The sequence below is a fragment of the Sciurus vulgaris genome (genome assembly GCF_902686455.1).
Source record: "Sciurus vulgaris genome assembly, chromosome: 4".
In the NCBI taxonomy this organism is placed as follows: domain Eukaryota; kingdom Metazoa; phylum Chordata; class Mammalia; order Rodentia; family Sciuridae; genus Sciurus; species Sciurus vulgaris.
This window is the reverse complement of record NC_136464.1, coordinates 151,562,300-151,580,311: the sequence shown is the minus strand read 5'-3', so window position 1 is coordinate 151,580,311 and position 18,012 is coordinate 151,562,300. Positions and strand designations below refer to the sequence as shown.

Sequence of the window (18,012 nt, the reverse complement as noted above, 5' to 3'; positions counted from 1 at the left end):
TGGTGGCCCATGCCTGTAACCCCAGCAGCTCAGGAAGCTGAGGCAGGAGGATCGGGAGTTCAAAGCCAGCCTCAGCAAAAGTGAGGCACTGGGTAACTCAGTAAGATCCTGTCTCTCAATAATATAAAATAGGGCTGGGGATGTGGCTCAGTGATGTGTCCCTGAGTTTAATCCCCGGAACCCACCCCCACCCCCACAAAAAATCCCAAACTTGGAATCTCTGCCTTCATTTTCTATCTGTCTCCTTTCTACCTTAATCTTGGGTCAGATTCCTGCTCAGCTCTGCAACAGACAAACTATTTAAGGTGTGTCTGCCTAAAGACTGGTGATACATACTCCATTAAATTCACCTAACTTCTCTTGTGCTGCTTTAAGACTGGCAACACTAAGGTAAAAGCAAGACAGATTCAAGATTCCAGAAGTGAGCCTTAAAAGCAGATCACCCCATAATTGAACTGTCCCCCACTAGTGGGAGCAATTATCCCCCCAATACGAACTGCAGCCGGACCCCAGAGCAGAAGCAATCATCTCATCCTCAGGGGACAAGGACTTCACCAGTGTCAACAGGACTTCTCAGTCCTGAGTTGATAGTTGGTCTGCTGGACCACAAGGACCCAGGCAGCTTATCTATGCAAACTTCTTGCCCCCACTTTTGTTCCCGCCCATATTTAAAGCTGAAGCTCTTATCAGTATCCCTGGAGGATAGGGCTGAGGACACTTGGTCTCCCCTTGATTTCTCAGTGTGGATATACTGAAAAAATTCCTTTCCTGCTTTTCACCTTTTCCATTTGATTTTTGGAATAAGTGTCCAGACCTGATCTATTGGGACTCCTTGAAATCAAGACACCCACTGGCCAAGAGCACCAGTAACAACTAAGTAAGTATAGGTTTATCAATCAAATGAAACATTACCCAACTATTACAAATTAAAATGATGCACAGAATGTAGTACTATGCAAATTTTTTTATAGGTTGCCAAGTAAGGATACTCTGTAGCTACGTTTGGTAAATATCTAAAATCTCAATATACAGAAAAGCAGGCTGATGAGGCGCCTTCATCAGCACGTGAACTCTTACCTACTCACTCACATCTTTGAGTGGCACCTGTTCCTGCTGATGGGGAGGGTCTCTGTCAACTCCATTGAGCTATGCTCATCCCTCCCTTGTTCCTTTGCATACTGCTTGACTGCTAAGTGTTCTGTCTACTCTTGAGAAGCCACACACTCACCTCATCCAAGACCTGTCTCCATCCTCACCCCTGCAGAAAGTGGTCTACTACCCTGCAGTGAAATGGCTTCAGACTCCTCCGCCCTCACTGTCATGACCTTGATGGTTCTGTTTGCTTTGTCTTCTCAGCTGGACTGAGAATTCCACAGAATTATTCTTAGCACAGGAAATGAGCAATAAATATGTGATTTTGAATGAATTGATCAATGAATATAAACTCTTGAACGTAGGGCCATTTCTTATCCTTGCATCTACAATACAAATCACTATGCTGGACAAACAGCAGATTATCAATAACTCTTCACTAAACAAATGGAATAAATGAGGGTACATATATCATCACACCTGACTGCCAGCTGCAATACCAGGATGCAGTTTCCTTCTCCATTACTTTTCCACCCTCTGATTCTAGGACATATCAGATGAGGTTCTTTTGGTAAAAGGAGTGCCATTTATGAATAGAACTTACCCAGGTCAAACTGGCCAGAAATGTAGCCACAAGTCTGCCGGACTTCCTCACTGTCCCAGCCCAAGGGGTAGAGGGCACAGCCAGCACCAATCAACAAGCCTGCAAAGAGGTAAGATAAGAGAGCTTTTACCAGTGCACCTCTGCATCCCTAGATAAGAGGAGCGAAGGATCAATATTTGCAACATAACAAGACCATGTGCCTGCATTTTGGAAAGCACTACCCTAAACTCCCTTATACAATCTGAGGTCAGTTTAATTCCAAGAACAATATCAAGTCTGCCAAAAAAAAAAAAAAAAAAAAAAAAAAGCCTTGCAAATCCTGTTTAGGAAATACAATCCACAGCCCTTTTAATAACTCTTGTAAAAAGCCAACCAACTCCACCATTAATCCATGTAAACAAGTAATTTAAGAGCAAGCAAAATTTCCTAGTAGGTTATCCATCATTCGTTAGATTTTATTTTGTTGTTTCCAATGCAAAAATCAACATAGAATGTTTCAACCTTGTCAGATTTTACCAGAGGCAGAAGAAACATAAAGATTTTCATGAACCACTTCAGCACGTTGTGAACTGGACTGCCTGTTTCATGCTCCACCGAGAATGATAGAGCCTCCACACCTCTCAGAAACACTCCATGAGACAGACATGCTGTAATCTATGTCCTCCTTACAGTGGAAGCCAAAAGGTTTGAGGATTAAACTGGGGAAAGGGATGGCTTGATTTTCATGTAAATTAAGTTATCATGACAGCATACCATGCTGACAGCTCTTGATTAGTGAGTCTTTAAGTTTGCATCAAAACCTAATATGATTTTACAAGAACCTGAATGAGATTTAAACACTCACCATTTGAATAGTGGGCTAATCTGAAAGTAAGATCTTGTCCCGTCAATCAGTGAGCATTCTCATCACCTGTTGGCACCACAAGCTGCTGAGGCAGTAGGACCAAGGCATACTTAGCGGGATGGGTGAGAAAGTGGGTTATCAGGTGCTAACCGAGGGAGCCCATGGGAAATCCATTAATATGGTAATGTGGAAGAGGGAAATCACAGCCCTAAATGCATCTGGAAGAGGAGCTTCAATATTTATGCACTGAGTCCCTTCTGTCCCTTTCTGTCCCCCTTTTGTCCTGCTTTCCACCTCCCACAGGGTGACTAAATACAAATAACCTGTTTCCTCATAGGATGTAAGGGCCAAGATGCTTTCCAGCCCCTCCCCAAACACCATGCTGAGCCCTAAGGGGAGACATCCCTCAAGTATTGACACTCATTTCCTACCCTGGCACCCTTCCCATACAGTCTGCCCCTTAGTCCCCAGGGAAATGACTATCACATCCAGAGCTGCTTTTATCAGAGGGAGTGCCCAGATCATTGTAACTGCAAATCACAAATCCCAAGACAACCTTCATATAATTGCATAAATATGAATTGTGTTGAAGCTGAAGAACAATCCAGAAAACAGTGATAGAAGGTTTTGCTGACTAGGCTGTTTTCCTCAGGTTTGTTTTTTGTTTTTTGTTTTTTTCCCCCATGAAACAGAATTTACAGTATTCTGAAGACAACTCCTAACTAGTTTTATCCATCATCAGGTAAAGAGATAATTAATCAGGATGCCCAACTTTGTGTAAATTGAATTCCATGAATGTTCAATAAACAATGTGGTATCATTTCCAAGATACTCAGTTCTGAAATTAATAAAAACATCCACTTTTTGAGATCTTGTGAGCAATTTTTTAGGGAGGACAAGAGTGGAAAGATGTTTGGAATCAAGAGAAAATGTTTAAGGGTGAAAAAATGCAAAATAGTAACATTTAAGTCAGTAGTGAAACAAATGGTAGTGGGTTTGCTAATGTTTCTTTTTCTTTCTTTTCTTTCTCTTTTTTGGTATGGCTGAAAAGTAGGTGCCATGAAATCACAAAAACACCGAGGTTGGTCCAGTCTTATGCTGGCCATTTATGGACACTTATTAGAAAGGAGCTTATAAACTTTCTCACATGTATAGCAAGTGGGCCAGTGGTTCTCTAACCGACAGAAGACCTGGCAATCAGGACTCTTTGTAAAATACTGGGCTATCTTTGTGATGCTATGAAATGCAGATTCAACTATATAAATTAGGAATTATTTTATTTTATATTTTTAGGGATACACAGCAAATTTGTTTTATGTGTATAAATTTTTTAAATACCATGAGCATATATGCTCCCATTTTTAAAAATGTTATTCAGTAGAAGGCAATTCATCATCTGAATTTTTATATTAATATTTACATAGTCTTTGTTTTATTATCTGTTGCTGCTTGCTAACAGGAAATACCACAGTCTAAAGATTTGGGGAACATTTCTGTGAAGAAGGTGTATATTGCAAACCCATCCGGCTAATTATCTGTCACAATTATTGGAGTCTGCAGGTAAACATCAGCAGCATCTCCCCTACATACACTGCACGCACGGTGAGAGTGCATCTCAGACTGATTGCCCCCAAACATGTGACTAATGTTTAAGAGCCAGTGAGTATCAAAAGCAGTTGGGAAAAACAATTTTGTAAGCTCAAGGAAATCTTGCCTCCCCCAATCACACCTTAACAAGTACTTCAAATGAAATTTTTGACACACAATGAACACAGTACATACCAAATGGCAGGATCAGGGAAATTCAGGTCAAATCAGGGAACAGTATCTTGCATTAAATGGAAGAAGAGAAGGGTCAGGTGGAGGAACAAAGTGACTTCTCATCTGCTTGCCCAAAGCAGCAGCCATAAGCTTCAGGGTGTTAAATAAAGTTCACTAAAATTAAATAAAACTCAAAAATTCCATCCCTGGGTGGCTCTAGCCACATTTCAAGTGTTCAATAGGATGCTTGTAGAGGGCACAATTACAAACCATTTTGATAACCACAGGAGGTCATACTGGGGAAGGCTGTTGTGGACCTCAGACATTCTCAGAAAGGATGCTGGGCTTGTCAGATTCTTGTCCTGGGCCCAAAATTGCTTGTTAATCAAAATCTTAGACAGGCACAGTGGTGCACACCTGTAATCCTAGCGGCTCAGGAGGCTGAGGCAGGAGGATCATGAGTTCAAAGCCAGCTTCAGCAATCTAGCAAGGCCCTAAGAAATTCAGCCAGACCCTGTTTCTAAATGAAATATAAAAAGTTATGGTTCAGCGGTTAAGTGTCCCTGGGCTCAATACCTTGTTCAAAAAAAAAAAAAAAAAAAAATCAAAATCTTCCCTACTCTTTAAGCTTCTTCCTTCCAAGGTAGAACTAGATAGAAGCTGTGAAACTATATTTGGGAAACTCTCCTCCTAGCAGGAGTATTGTGTCAATGAGAAGCTGATGTGTGGGACTGAAAAGTTAAAAGGGAGGATGAACTGTCATCCCTACTGGCAGCTGCAGCTGGGGACAACCTTTTCGCAGACAGTAGATGGGATATTTTGGGAGTGGCTTCCAGACCCCTCCCCATCACCTAACAGGGAATCAACTTCCTTTGATCCCAACACTTCCTGGTTTCCTAAATTCTTCAAAGCGGCTTCTCTACTTTCACTTTCCCAGATCTTCTAACAGGTGCGTAAAAATTCAAATTCACAGGCTACACCTCTTCCTATTTGAATTATCTAGTGTTTTATTTTACTGCTCAAACCTGACTGGTATATACTTCACTCATGCAAGGGCAGAGGGGCCAATACAGATCTTTACATACAATCATATTTCTTGAACATTATTCATATCCTCAATTAAAAATTATCTCGAATACAATTTATGCTAATTATTAAGTCTCTGGGGCAAGAACAGATAGTTATATTCAAAGCCTCTGCCTTTAATATCTCTGTGGTATGGTCTCTGGTTAGGGAATTTAACATGCTAATTAACCTCTCCAGGAGTGCAAATTTCTAAAGAGGACATTTCAATTGTGAACTAACTGCCCTTAGGGTGTGGATTGACATTAACTAGCACTTTATGGTCTGTGCTGAAAGTACGATAAGGTAGAGACAATTAAATGTGAAAATGAGAACATCTTTTTAATGAAAGAAATTTGCTACTGCCCAGTTTTAGCAGTGTTAAACCTTAGTCTGTGTTGTGGAATCAAGATTTGAAGGAAGCATCGTTTAAAAATTCCTGAATTAGATTCCAGTTGGGTATTACATTATATGCTGAAATGAGGTCCACAGAAGAGTCTAGAATTTGAAGCGATTGCCCAAATGGTATCTTAGTGATCCAACACGTCTGAATAGCTCTAGTGGCCTGATTTGCTCCTGGGGACTAAATGGCTCAATTAGAATCTCTAGCTCACAAACTTTAATAGTATTTACAGGGATTTTCTGTATGAGATTTATAAACCTTGTGGTTACCACATGAGTTTAATTTTAACCAAGTTCCTTTGACACTGCCATAAAAGACATCATGAAAAAAAGCCACATTATCACACTTTTTAAAACGTTGCCTATGGGAGTGGAAGTGAGAAAAGGTGATGTGAATGCAGACAGCAGCCCAAAGGAGGTGCTAACAGGTGAGGTGATGGAGGAAGTGTGAGATCATTTGCAGCTACAGACTCACTTTGCAGTTAAGCAACAACCTTTTTTTTTTTTTTTTTTTTTTTTTTTCCCCATTCTTACAGAATGCAGCTTTAAGGGGTCATGAGCAAATCACAAATTGTAAATCAGCTCAGTCTTTGGTTTTCACCCAATACCACCACTGAAATCAGCTACCCAGAGGGGAGGCAACAGACCATTTGGTTAACAGGTCTTAGAATGGCAAAGAGATGCTGCTTCCTTTAAAAAAAAAAAAAAAAAAAAAAAATCCAACAGATGACTCAATAATTCAAACTATTTAATAATGCACTGACGATGAGGCCATTTCATCCTGAGTACCCAGGGGTTTGGGGGCTCACTCTGTTCAAAGACAATTAAAATATTTTAAGAGCCCAGTCAGTGGAATGACATTTAAGGAGAAGCCAATGTTAATGGAAAAGAGATGGCATAGATAAATGCAAAGAGGTGGGCCCTTCAACGCTGGGCAATGATACTGTGTTATAAAAAGAAGTCTATTCTTTAGTCCAAATGAGCTCCTCGGTCCAGACCTTAGCCGGATACACTCCCTCTGTCCATAAACCTGCGGGAGAGTCTCTAGTAGTTCTCTTAGTTTTCACAAAATGCTAGAAATATCTGCTATGATACTAATTATTGTTTAGAATTCGAGTGTGAAGACTCAAGTCCGTGAAGAGCTCTGTGTCCAAGAATGAACGAGGGGCTGGGAATTTTCCTTCTGTAAAACTCTTTCTATTCAAAAGCAGCACTTAACACTTAGGCAGCAGAATATTAACATAACAATCGGGCTCCTGCCAAGAAGGCAAAACAAATCTCCAGTCAGCCGGGGCCAATTACTCTCCACAGGTGGGAAGAATAGAGTCCTCATGGCAAACTCATAAAGCCTTATTTTTTTCCAGGCTACTTTTGAAAGTTTTTGTGATCTCACTTTCTTCCCCCACGACTATTGCTCCATTCTTTTTCCACAGTTTATTATTTTTTTTTAGTGTGTGACTTTTTCCACCCATTGCCCCTCAGTGGTCACACCCGTGTTTCCCATCAATTCATCTTTTATGTTTTTTGGATACTTTTATCCGTCCTCCAGTTCCTTTATTTTCCTTTCTGTGGCAAGCACCAAGGGAAATCGTTTTCTTGACTGTTCTCATGAAAGCTGCTCAATCTTGTAGCCTGTTATCTGGACTTCCCTTTGGAAGGGGTTGGCACGTTTCCATCTCCAAGTCTCCATATGTTAATTTATGTACGTGATATCTGTCCGTTTTCAACTCAGATAAGGGACCTTTTACAAAATGTAATAACAAAATAAATCCAGTGGTGGGGAGGAAACAATAGCAAGTAGAACCATGTAAATATTCTACTTGGAGCCTCGGCGAGGTCTGATAAACCATACCTCCTTTCTGGAAACTGAGGCACAAAGGATATCAGAGGCTTGACAAAAGATACAGAACCCAGACTGAGTCCAGGACTCCTGGATCCCAGTTCAAGGATCTTTTCCACCTACCATGGTCCCAATGCTTGGGCAGAAGTCTACTCCAGGGTCACATAGCACCCACGACTGGAGGTCAAGTGGGGACATGTTGGCTTTGGCCAGCATCACATTTTACTCTTCAGTTCTCTAAATTCTGATGTCTCATGTCTCTTGAATAACTGATGGGCCAGTGCTGACCTCACAAGCAGCTGGCTAGAATGGTGTTATTAAGCTGCTCTGAAGCCCTGGTCAATCTCAAAGGCACTTTTGACTGAGTTCCTGACTCACTGCACCTACTGCTGGTTCTCTGCCTATCTTGAGCTTTTTCTCATCTCTGAAAGTCAGATTCCTTCTCTCTGACTGAGATCCTCTCTCCCCCTCCTTACCTTAATCCACCGTGACATACCGTTAAGGTCTAGAAACCTCACCACACAGCCTTCCCTGGGCATCCCAGCAGCAGCAAGCTATGGATTTGACTCCTCCCTGAACTCCTATAGGGACACACTCTCCATGATTTATTTGAGGATTACCATTTTGCACTGTAGTTATTTATATAAGTCTTACAGCTCCTGGAAGACCAAAAATTCTACTGTATTTGACTCCAACTCACTCATTCATAATATTTGTCAAGTAATAGTAATATTTATAAGATATTTACAAAAGCTTCATAAAAACATGTAATAGTTTTACATATATATAAAATTGCCTCCATTTTATAGACAAGGAAACTGGAGCTCAGAGAAGCAGCCTATAAATCTACTTAGAGTGACAAAACGTCCAGGTCTATTTGAGGCCTAAGTCAATGTACCTCCATCTTCCAATGTCTCCCAAATCCTAAAGTGTTTACTGTCCCAACCCTGGGCTTTCCATGCCCACGTGTTCTGAACCCTCCACGTAAATGGAGAAGGAAGAATGAGGAGGAAGATCAGGAGAGATTTCAAATTACCGTTTCTCCAAGAATGACTCTGCTTCAGTCATAGGAAACACTCTTACTGTTGCCTATGATTAAAGACTGGGATGGGCTCTCTGGAGCCTACAAATCACCTGCTCCCTAGGTACTGTGACCCCAGATGTGAGCTCTAGCACATAAAGAGTTCCTGTCCACAAAGAACACCTGCAGGCATCAAGATGAGCAATGAGCTTTTCATCATCAGACATTTATCTCAACACTAAAGTAGACAATAGGAATATGGTAATTTCTTAACCATTGTAAATATTTTATCAAATCACAGTGAGACTATTTCTGTACTTGTAAAGATCCTGAAGAAGACTGTATACTTTGGGTTTCTTTGGGTTTTCTTAAAAATGTTTTTCTTTTCCCCCAAATGGCTCATTGATTCTCATCTCTTTCCCTTTCTCAGCTCATGTGAGAGATGACATCAAAGACAAAGTATATTGGGTACCAGAATACCTGTTCCTTACTTAGCTCAGAGTAGAAATACACAAGCTAATTTCAGCCATGAGTGACTTGTCATCTTTTTCGAGGGTCCTAGGCAATCATTGCTAGGAAAAAAAAAAAAAAAGTTGTTTCAAACAATGAAACTTTGGACGAGATAATTTTGCAATGTGTATGTGACAATTTTCTGGAAATTGCCATCTGACTGAAAGCAAAATCTTTCTAATCTCAGGAGTTAAGAGACCCTCCGGTCCACCAATTCACTTCTTTAGGACTTGGTTTTCCTGATCTGTAAAACAGGAGCAACACCTGCCTCTTGGAACTGAGATGGTGTTTGTACAGAGGCAGATATGATACTTCACAGCTATCATTTAGTGAATGGTCTTTATTATTAAACTTTAGATCTGTGCTGCAGGCAGGAAAAGGAAGTGAATTTGGTTCAAGCCAATGTGTTTTTGTATACATTGACCTAATACTGACCAAGTCCTTTTCTCTCAGAGAATGTCCTCTTCTGAGATAAACTGCAGGGAGGCCCCCAGCAAGAGCATACTAGCCATGAGCAATGAACATTCAGCCTAGCAATCACATCAGCCATATTAAACCCCATTAAATGGCAATGGAGCAACCGTAGGCTGGTGACCTTACACTTAACAGAGGATTAGTCCATTGCAGCCATGATAAGAAGGTTTTTGCCTGTTCCTGTGTGTTTGTTTTTTTATTTTTAATTGTAAAGGCATCCTAGCTTTTCTGTGAGACAGGTAGAGCCAGAACTGATGTACCACTTCATGAATGAAGAAATAGAGTCACAGACAGGAGAGGTGATCTAACTGCCATTCATCACATGGGTCATGAACTCAGGGTGCTTGACTCCCACGATAGGAATAGGAGCTTTGTTCCACTGCCTTCATGAGGCTGCCTGAAAAGAAGCTAACCCATTCAGCATCAGCACTAAAGCCACACCTCTGAGATGAAAGAAGGGTTCGGTTTTCACTGACCCTGTGATGTCCCCTACCAGGAGAGAACTAAAAATGCTTTCCCAAATTTCCAGCATGCCATGGTCTGGTACAGAGTTGCTCAGACTGAAGTGCATGGGAAACAGTTGGTGTGCATGAAAATCTACATCTAAAATGTAGATGCTGGTTTCTAATTCTGGAACAGGCTGATTTCCTGTGTCTCAAACCAGCTCCTGATGAGGACCAGGATGCTGCCCAGGACCACACTTACTACAGCAAGGGCCTAGTGAAATAATAGCTCAGGCTTTAATGCCCTTCATGGCAGATTTCAATCGTGATACCACCTCTGTCATCGTGTGACCTTAAGCAGCATGGCTTTGACTCCTCTGAGCTCAGATTTTCGTCTGTAAAATAGACCTAATGGTTCCCATCTCTGTAGCATGGTGCCTGTATTTTTAGCATTGTTATTAGAAATAAATGAAAGGCTGAATAAAAGTACCTAGTTTAGAGCTTGACATATATTAGGGACTCAGTATATTGTAGCTGTTTATGTCAATATTAATAATGATCTTACTGCTTGTCTTAGAATTGCAAACATTTCATTCCCTTACACCTGCCAATTGCAGATTCTTCATTAACAGTTATAGGTGTTCCTGATTTTAAAATAAGCACCTTCACAAAAATATTACCTAATCAAAAGCAGAGTCTCTGTCTTATTGCTTGTTTGCATCTTCACAATTAATATATTTTCTGGAATTGACCACAGCTTTACAGCTAAGAACTATTACATCACTTTTTCTCCTTCTAACATGATATTATTACAAATTTTAAACGTACAGAAACGTTGGAAGAAATTTATAAAGAACATACAGATGCCCACCATACAGTTTTTATGATTTACAGGTTTAAAAATTTTTTGTATCATCTATCTTCTCATTGTTTTTTATAATCCTCTATGGAACCAAAAATCCATCTTTTGGCAGGTATGGGGGTGCTTGTCACAGAAGGTTTCAACCTCAATGTATACAAAGTTTCCTGTCACCATTCATGCATTATCCTTTTTCCTTCCTTTGACCCCGGAAGGACCCTATTGCAGACCACAGGCAGACCTATGACACAGGCACAAACGTTAGACCCCCAGAGCCATAACTGGCACAAGAATGCATTTCCAATGCCACTAAACTGGGACACATCATCTTGGAAAGTGATTTCTAATACACATTTAGAGCAATGGATACTTCTAATCATTTTGCATTTCTCAAACAACTATCCAACAACCTAAAACAGGACCAGCTTGCTTCAGCTCTATCCCATAAATACCAACTCAAACTTGGACAGAACAAAAACAAAAGCAAAAACCCAATGCTAAGATACACTGCAAACCTGGAACACATTCTGGCCCGGCTTTGAAAATACAAGACCAATTCCAAACCAGACTCCATTCAGTGTATATTAGCAAACTGTGGTTACCTGAACTCAGATAAATATTCCAGAGGTAAACTGTCAAGAATAAGAGCTTTGGAGTCAGAGAGAGATCTGTATTCCAATATTGAGTCTGCTAATACGTACTGGCAGAGCAAATTTCAACTTGAGCCCCAAGAATTTCTTCCATAAAATGGATATACCAGTGCTTCTTACAGAGTTGTTGAGAGACTGGATAAACCGTGTTTAAAGTTGCAACACAGTACAAAGCACATAAAAGTAATTTCTCATATGAAATAACAGGGAAGGGGAGGGAATACTCTAAATGTTAATTTTTATTTACATATCAGTGACTTTGTGAAAAGAAATGCCCCCACATGAGAGTGAACTGTTTTGTGGAACACGCAGCAGAACTTATGCTGGTCGTTTAGGGCAGATGACACCATGAACCTCAAATCTTGCACAACAGAACTCAGCATCATGAAGCTGAATGCTATCTGCAGCCACTGCCCAGCATTCCCCTGACATCCTTATGAACCTTGGCTTTGATTCCTGATAAAGCACCGCTAACTCAGTTTCCTTCCCCTCTACGCTGTACAGAGTTGGCCTCGGTGTGGTAAGTAACATCCTTTATACCCCATGCACTCACTCTGTAATCTTCCCAGAGGCCCTGGATGAGGTGACGCCAGGGACACTGGTGATGGGCAGTGCGTAGACAGTTGTTGGAGCACAGGCTCCTGCTGCACACTGCCTCCTGCAGGATCTTGAACGAATTTGGGGGTTCCATCCAGCAGGAATGGAGACGAGGGTGAAGCCCAGCTGCTCCAGTGCTGTGCAGATCATGTGGGGAGCAACTGTCTTGCTAATACATAGTGGACCCATGGATCCTTCCTCTGAGAGGATGACTGTGTGGGGAATTAGTAGACTGTGACCTAATTTCCTTTGAAGAAGGAGAAGCAGGAATGTGGGTTGGGGAGAAGGGAAGCAGGGCTTGAACCCGTCTATACGGTTGTGAGAAACATTAATTTACACATTTTTTAATTGTTATTTAATCATCAACATAAGTGAAGAAGGGGCATGGTCAGGATTGAACAAGTGAGGTCTTGAACTGGGAATCTGTGGTAGAGGAAGGAGAGTCAGAGTTGAAGCCAGAAGGCCTGTTGGTGGTGGCCTTAGGGAAGTCACTCGCTTTGAGCATTGGCACTGACTCAGGGCCAGTGTGAATGAAGCCACCCGCACCTCTCGGAGACAGTGTGACATCAAGCAAAGTACAAAGTCACCCAAACCCACTAGATGATCTGGTGGCTCACCACATTCACACAGGACAGGGGAGAGTGTCATGTAGAGAACCACTCAGGATGAGTCACAGAGGGCTGACTTCAGAGGACATTATCTCCCTTTTCAGTTCCGATATCCTAGTGGCATAAAATTATCGAAGACAGTGGAGAACTTGGGTATAGGAATCTCCTAGAGGGATGATAAGTTCCCTGGGAGTGTTCCTTCAGTTTTTCTGAATATGTAAGTTCCATTTTAAAAAGCTGTTTCAGCTCTAACGTAATATTGATAAGGAAGAGGAAAACCTCCCCACCAAAACCCTGGACCAGTACTTCAAGTGCCCAAGGATGGACAGATTCCTTGCTGCCAAACTCTCTTCACATCCATGTCTTTCTAAGGTCCATAAGTAATTTAATCAGAACCCACAACAACACTAAATGAGGACACCAGGCATATTTATAAAAAGTAATAAAATCTACACTCAATGAAATGGACAGTGAGAGACTTTCTACAAGTGGACATAGAGGAAGGCTCTGTGAAGTATGTCATCTGCCACAGTGAGCCACTTGAAGTTTTCAAGGGGGAGAGTATTTAAAACCCCTTTAAAAATGGAATGCTAAAAATGAAAATCCTATGCTGTACTGAAAAGAAGTATATCATATATTTTTTTAAAAAAATTTTTAGTTGTCAGTGGACCTTTATTTTACTTATTTATATGCAGTACTGAGACTTGAACCCAGTGCCTCACACATGCTAGGCGAATGCTGTACCACTGAGCCACAACCCCATCCCCAAGCATATCATACTTGACATGACATTATTTCTTTAAGTTCTGGATATTCTGATGGCAGTCACTATTTATTCCTAGCTTGTAAACAAGGAAATTAAATCATGAAGCTATGTGGATTTTTATCTTGAAAAAGTCCATGGCAGAGGCTAGCCTGGCCTCCAGGTCTTTACTACTCATTTTGTTGCCTTGTTGAGACATGTCTGTAAGGGGAGTAAGAGCACAGCTTTAGAAGTATGGTCACTGCTGAACAGAGTTTAGAGGAGCCCATGGGTTTGGACTGAACTCCTATGCTAGGCAGTAACAGACCAGACCAAAATGGAGTTGCTCATGCTGAAGCCCCACAGCACCCAGTAGAAACTAACTTGTTATCTGATCTTCCAAGAAACCAGGAGAGAGAAATAATAGCCGAAAACCCAAATAAGCCGGTTTTAGCTAGTGTGATACAGAAGCCCCTTTTGCTTTAACCCTCAGGAAAAAGTCATCAGATGTGAATCAGGTTTTTTTCCTTACTGTTCTGTTCCCTTGTTCCCACTGTTCTGCTGTTGCCCAGGGAGCTCTTGCTCTGTTGTAGGATGAAGGCTGCCTAGATTCCTGAATTGCAAATAAGAGCCATTAAGTCTATAACTAAAATTGTTGTAATTTTGTCCTTTGGTACCACATTCCCATCTGGCTTTGTAATGCCGGGCAACATCCTTGTCTTTCTCTTAGCCACGTTTCCTCATCAGTAAAACAGAAATAAAACTCATATCATAGAGTTGTGATAAGGATCATACATATATATATATATGTATATACACACACACAAATGTATACACATACACACATATGTGTGTTTATGCAAACACACATGTATGAACCTTACATATAATTATATAAAAATTATGTATGTGGCTTATATTATTTTTTGGATATAACATATACATATTTGAACATACTATATATGACATTTATGATAGATTTATACTCAGTTTTCAACTTAGGATATATATTTTTCACTACCTTTATTCATCAAGCATCCTTTTCACCACTACCATTTTACAGAATATATACATACCATAAGATTATTGATGTGTACCATCAATACAGTGGTAAAGGTGGCCAACACACTCAAAATTCTTTAAAGATATTTTTTCCTGCATCCACCTTCTGGGACATCAGAACATAAGAACCTCATCTATTTTCCTCAGGTCTTTTTAAAATACCATCAATTCCACCAAAAAACAGTAAAGCCATCTGGAATAGCTGACAGACAACAATTTGGAAGCAATTTCTCTTAAGACATCTATAACAATTTTCCTTTCTGTTTTCTTTCCATCTTGAAATGTCAGGGATAACTGAAACTCCTTACTTTTCCATCTGTGGTTTAATGATCAGTCCCAAACAAGTTTTGAAAGTACTTGAAAAATTTTTTTTCCAGAGAGTTCGTTTTTTTAACTTTAGCTGAATTTTTAAACTACCATATTCTGTCTTTAGTGGTTTTTAATATCTAAAAAGATAAAATATCTATTAAAAACATACATTGAATTATGTTTACCAAATATTTCACAATGGGAAAGATTTAAAATACTGTGATGAGAAGTCACAATGAAATTACTCATAACTTTTTCAAATAGATTATCCTAATCAACACATTAAAAAAAGTAAAATCAAATTCCAATATGAGTAAATGCTGTATCTCACACTGCAAAACAGAATATTGCAATAGAGAATACTCATTTTTAACCTGATGATTTAATTATCTAAATATGAATTTTATACAAAAACCTGAACCCTGAACACCTGATGTAGAGTCAGGGTTCAAACAATGAGATTTATTTAAAAATATTTAATAAACAGATTTCTACTGTCATGTAGATCTAAAAAGAACAAAAAAAAAACTAAAAAAAATTTAAATTAAAAAAATTAAAATAGATTTATTTGTAACACATGTAATAAATATATGAATATAAAGTATATTTTAAAACATATTATATAGAGGAAACAATATTAGTAGATCTCTGTTTCATGAATTGAGCTGGCAAGCTTTTGATTCCATGCCCAGCCTGGTGCTTGTCATGTACAAGAATTCAAAAACAAACAAACAGACAAACAAAAAAATCTGAAAAAATGATACATTTTTTATAGCATCTGAGAGAAAGAAAATTAATGCAGAAACAACACAATTCAAGGTTGTATCAGTGTCCTGTTAGTAAACAAAATAATAATCACCACAGAAGTCAGTTCATTTTAGGCTGGAAATAAAGTAGGATGGTTTTTATAGGATGAGTAAGTTTCAGTACATGGGCACAGTTGTGTTGGGTGAAGGGAACAGACCCATAGATGGGAAGGCATAAAGTGAAAATAGATCAAGGTAGGCATAAAAGAAAGAAGTGAAGGAAAGTAGTGACCAGAGGATGGAGATGGGTCAACGACCCTTGCAGAGGGTCATTAATTCCTGGGCCAAGGAAGTTGGTCTGCCTTTAGTAGGCAAAGGGAAACTGTATTAGTCTGCTACAGCTGCTATAACAAAATACCACAGACTGGGTGACTCTAACAACAGAAATTAATTTTCTTATGGTTTAGACATTAAAAGTCCAAGATCAAAAAGCAGGCAGGGCTGATTTCTCCTGAGCCCTCTCTCCTTGGCTTGTTGGTGGCTGCCTTCTCCCTGTCTGCTCACATGGTCTTTCCTCTGTGTGTCTCAGTAGGATGTGGCTTTGCCCTAATGGCTTCATTTTCTTAATTACTTGTATAAGTTAATATAATTATATAAGTTAATATAGTTATATTTGAGATATTGGAGGATTAGAGCTTCGATATATGAATTTGGGGAATGTGAAATTTGGCTCATAATAAGCACCTGAAAGTTTGGGGGTTGAATTCCCAAAAGTAAGAACTGAAAGACCCCTCAAAGTGATCTCATCTGGTATGTCAAAATATTCCTCAATCAGTTCTCTTCTGAAACAGATTTTTCTTACATTTATTTGAAAACTTACTGTGGAATTTTCCATTCCACAGATAGTCTGTTTTTAATATATAAAAATGCTTTCCCCAGAATGTTGGAGTAAAACCGATGCTCCAGTAAGGTATTTGGAGTTTATCCTGTGCCTTCACAAATCTGTAGCACATCATCTGTCTCCCTTTAAGTATATGTGTAGCTTCATGTTAGAAGAGTGAATCCTAGCCACAGCTCAAAAAGATTAAGTGGCATGCTCAAAGTCACAGTTAGGCAGTGAAAAGAATCAGAAACGGAATGAAATCTTTTGCTTCTCGTCCAAAGCTTTTTCTGCAATATCACATTGTCACACAGACAAGTAGAAAGTAGCTGAAGTGATCTGTCTAGGCCACGCCACATTCAAAAAGGTTCAGAGGTTACCCAGTACGGCATGGAATGATATACAGACTTCCCCAGTGGGCCCCCGCAGACCAGCAGGCCAGCCACTGCCCCGCTGCAATGCTGCAAAGAGAACAGTCTCCAGAGGTGCCGAAGAGGTGGCTCAGACCAGGCTGTCTCTGGGGGAACCATCTTTAGTGGCAAATTTCCAGCTTATCTATGAAGGGAGAACAGTCTTTCGGATAAACACCTCCTTTTCCGAGTAGAACTGAGCAGTTGCTAATCAAAGGCTGTCAAGCATGATTTGTTCTACCCAGCGCTTCATGGGAGGCATAAAAAGAAAGACCACAACACCATGTTTATCTCCCTTTCATTGCTGTTTCTGGCAATAGTATTACAGTCAGGCAGCCTGAATCAAACAATTTTCTAAAAATATAGATCAGCTGAGACCATCTAAACCCTCCTTTTATAGAGTTATCATCAGACTCTCCCCTTGGGCTGCTTTGTGTACTCTTTCCCAGAACCACCTCTTCTCAGCATCTAAAAATTACAGTTCTTACTCTGCCAGGGGAATCGCAACCTCCCAGGGATTGATAAGCAAGTCTGCCATCTTCCCAGGAGCCTGAGCAACTATAACTAAGGGTCCCATCACTGGGGTGGATGCAGCCTGAGCCTCAGTCAGATTTGCTTTGGACAGTAATTGGTTTTCTTGGTGGCCCAAGTGGCTCTCAGCAAGTGGGTCTGGCTGTGAATCAGTTTGAGTATTTCTAAGAATGAGTTTCCTTACCTTCTCAGTTTTTATAAAAGAAGGAAGTTAGATTCTCCAGAGTGAGCTACAGACCACAGTTCTGTATGAATGTTAAGACTGAGCAGGGTGCGGGGGCATCAGTCCTCATTCTCTATTAGACTTTTCATCCAGATCTATTTGAATGGCTGCTGGTGGCAATGCTAAGGGGGCTTTGGAGGAAGGTTGGACTCTATTTCCTTTATATTAAAACTAATAAAGGAAATGAAACTGCTTTCAAACAAGCATTAGAAACAGGCTATTTTCAGAATTTATGCTCCTTAAAACTGCCTACTTGGAAAAGGAACCCAATGGCACATGGAGTTCCACAGCTTTATGTTGTTCCTCCAAGCCCTGCTGTGGGGGCGAGGGGGCCCTCTGTGG

The 18,012-nt window shown here is 40.2% G+C and overlaps 1 protein-coding gene across 1 annotated transcript in view; it reads right to left on the bottom strand.

The window, feature by feature from the left end:
• The window catches only part of LHFPL6 (LHFPL tetraspan subfamily member 6), a 229,983-nt gene that overhangs the window by 29,483 nt on the left and 182,488 nt on the right, over positions 1–18,012 (bottom strand). Inside the window, exon 3 of the mRNA XM_079136189.1 lies at positions 1,697–1,795. Coding sequence (XP_078992315.1) covers positions 1,697–1,795 — 99 coding nt within the window. The remainder of the gene's footprint in view (positions 1–1,696; positions 1,796–18,012) is intronic.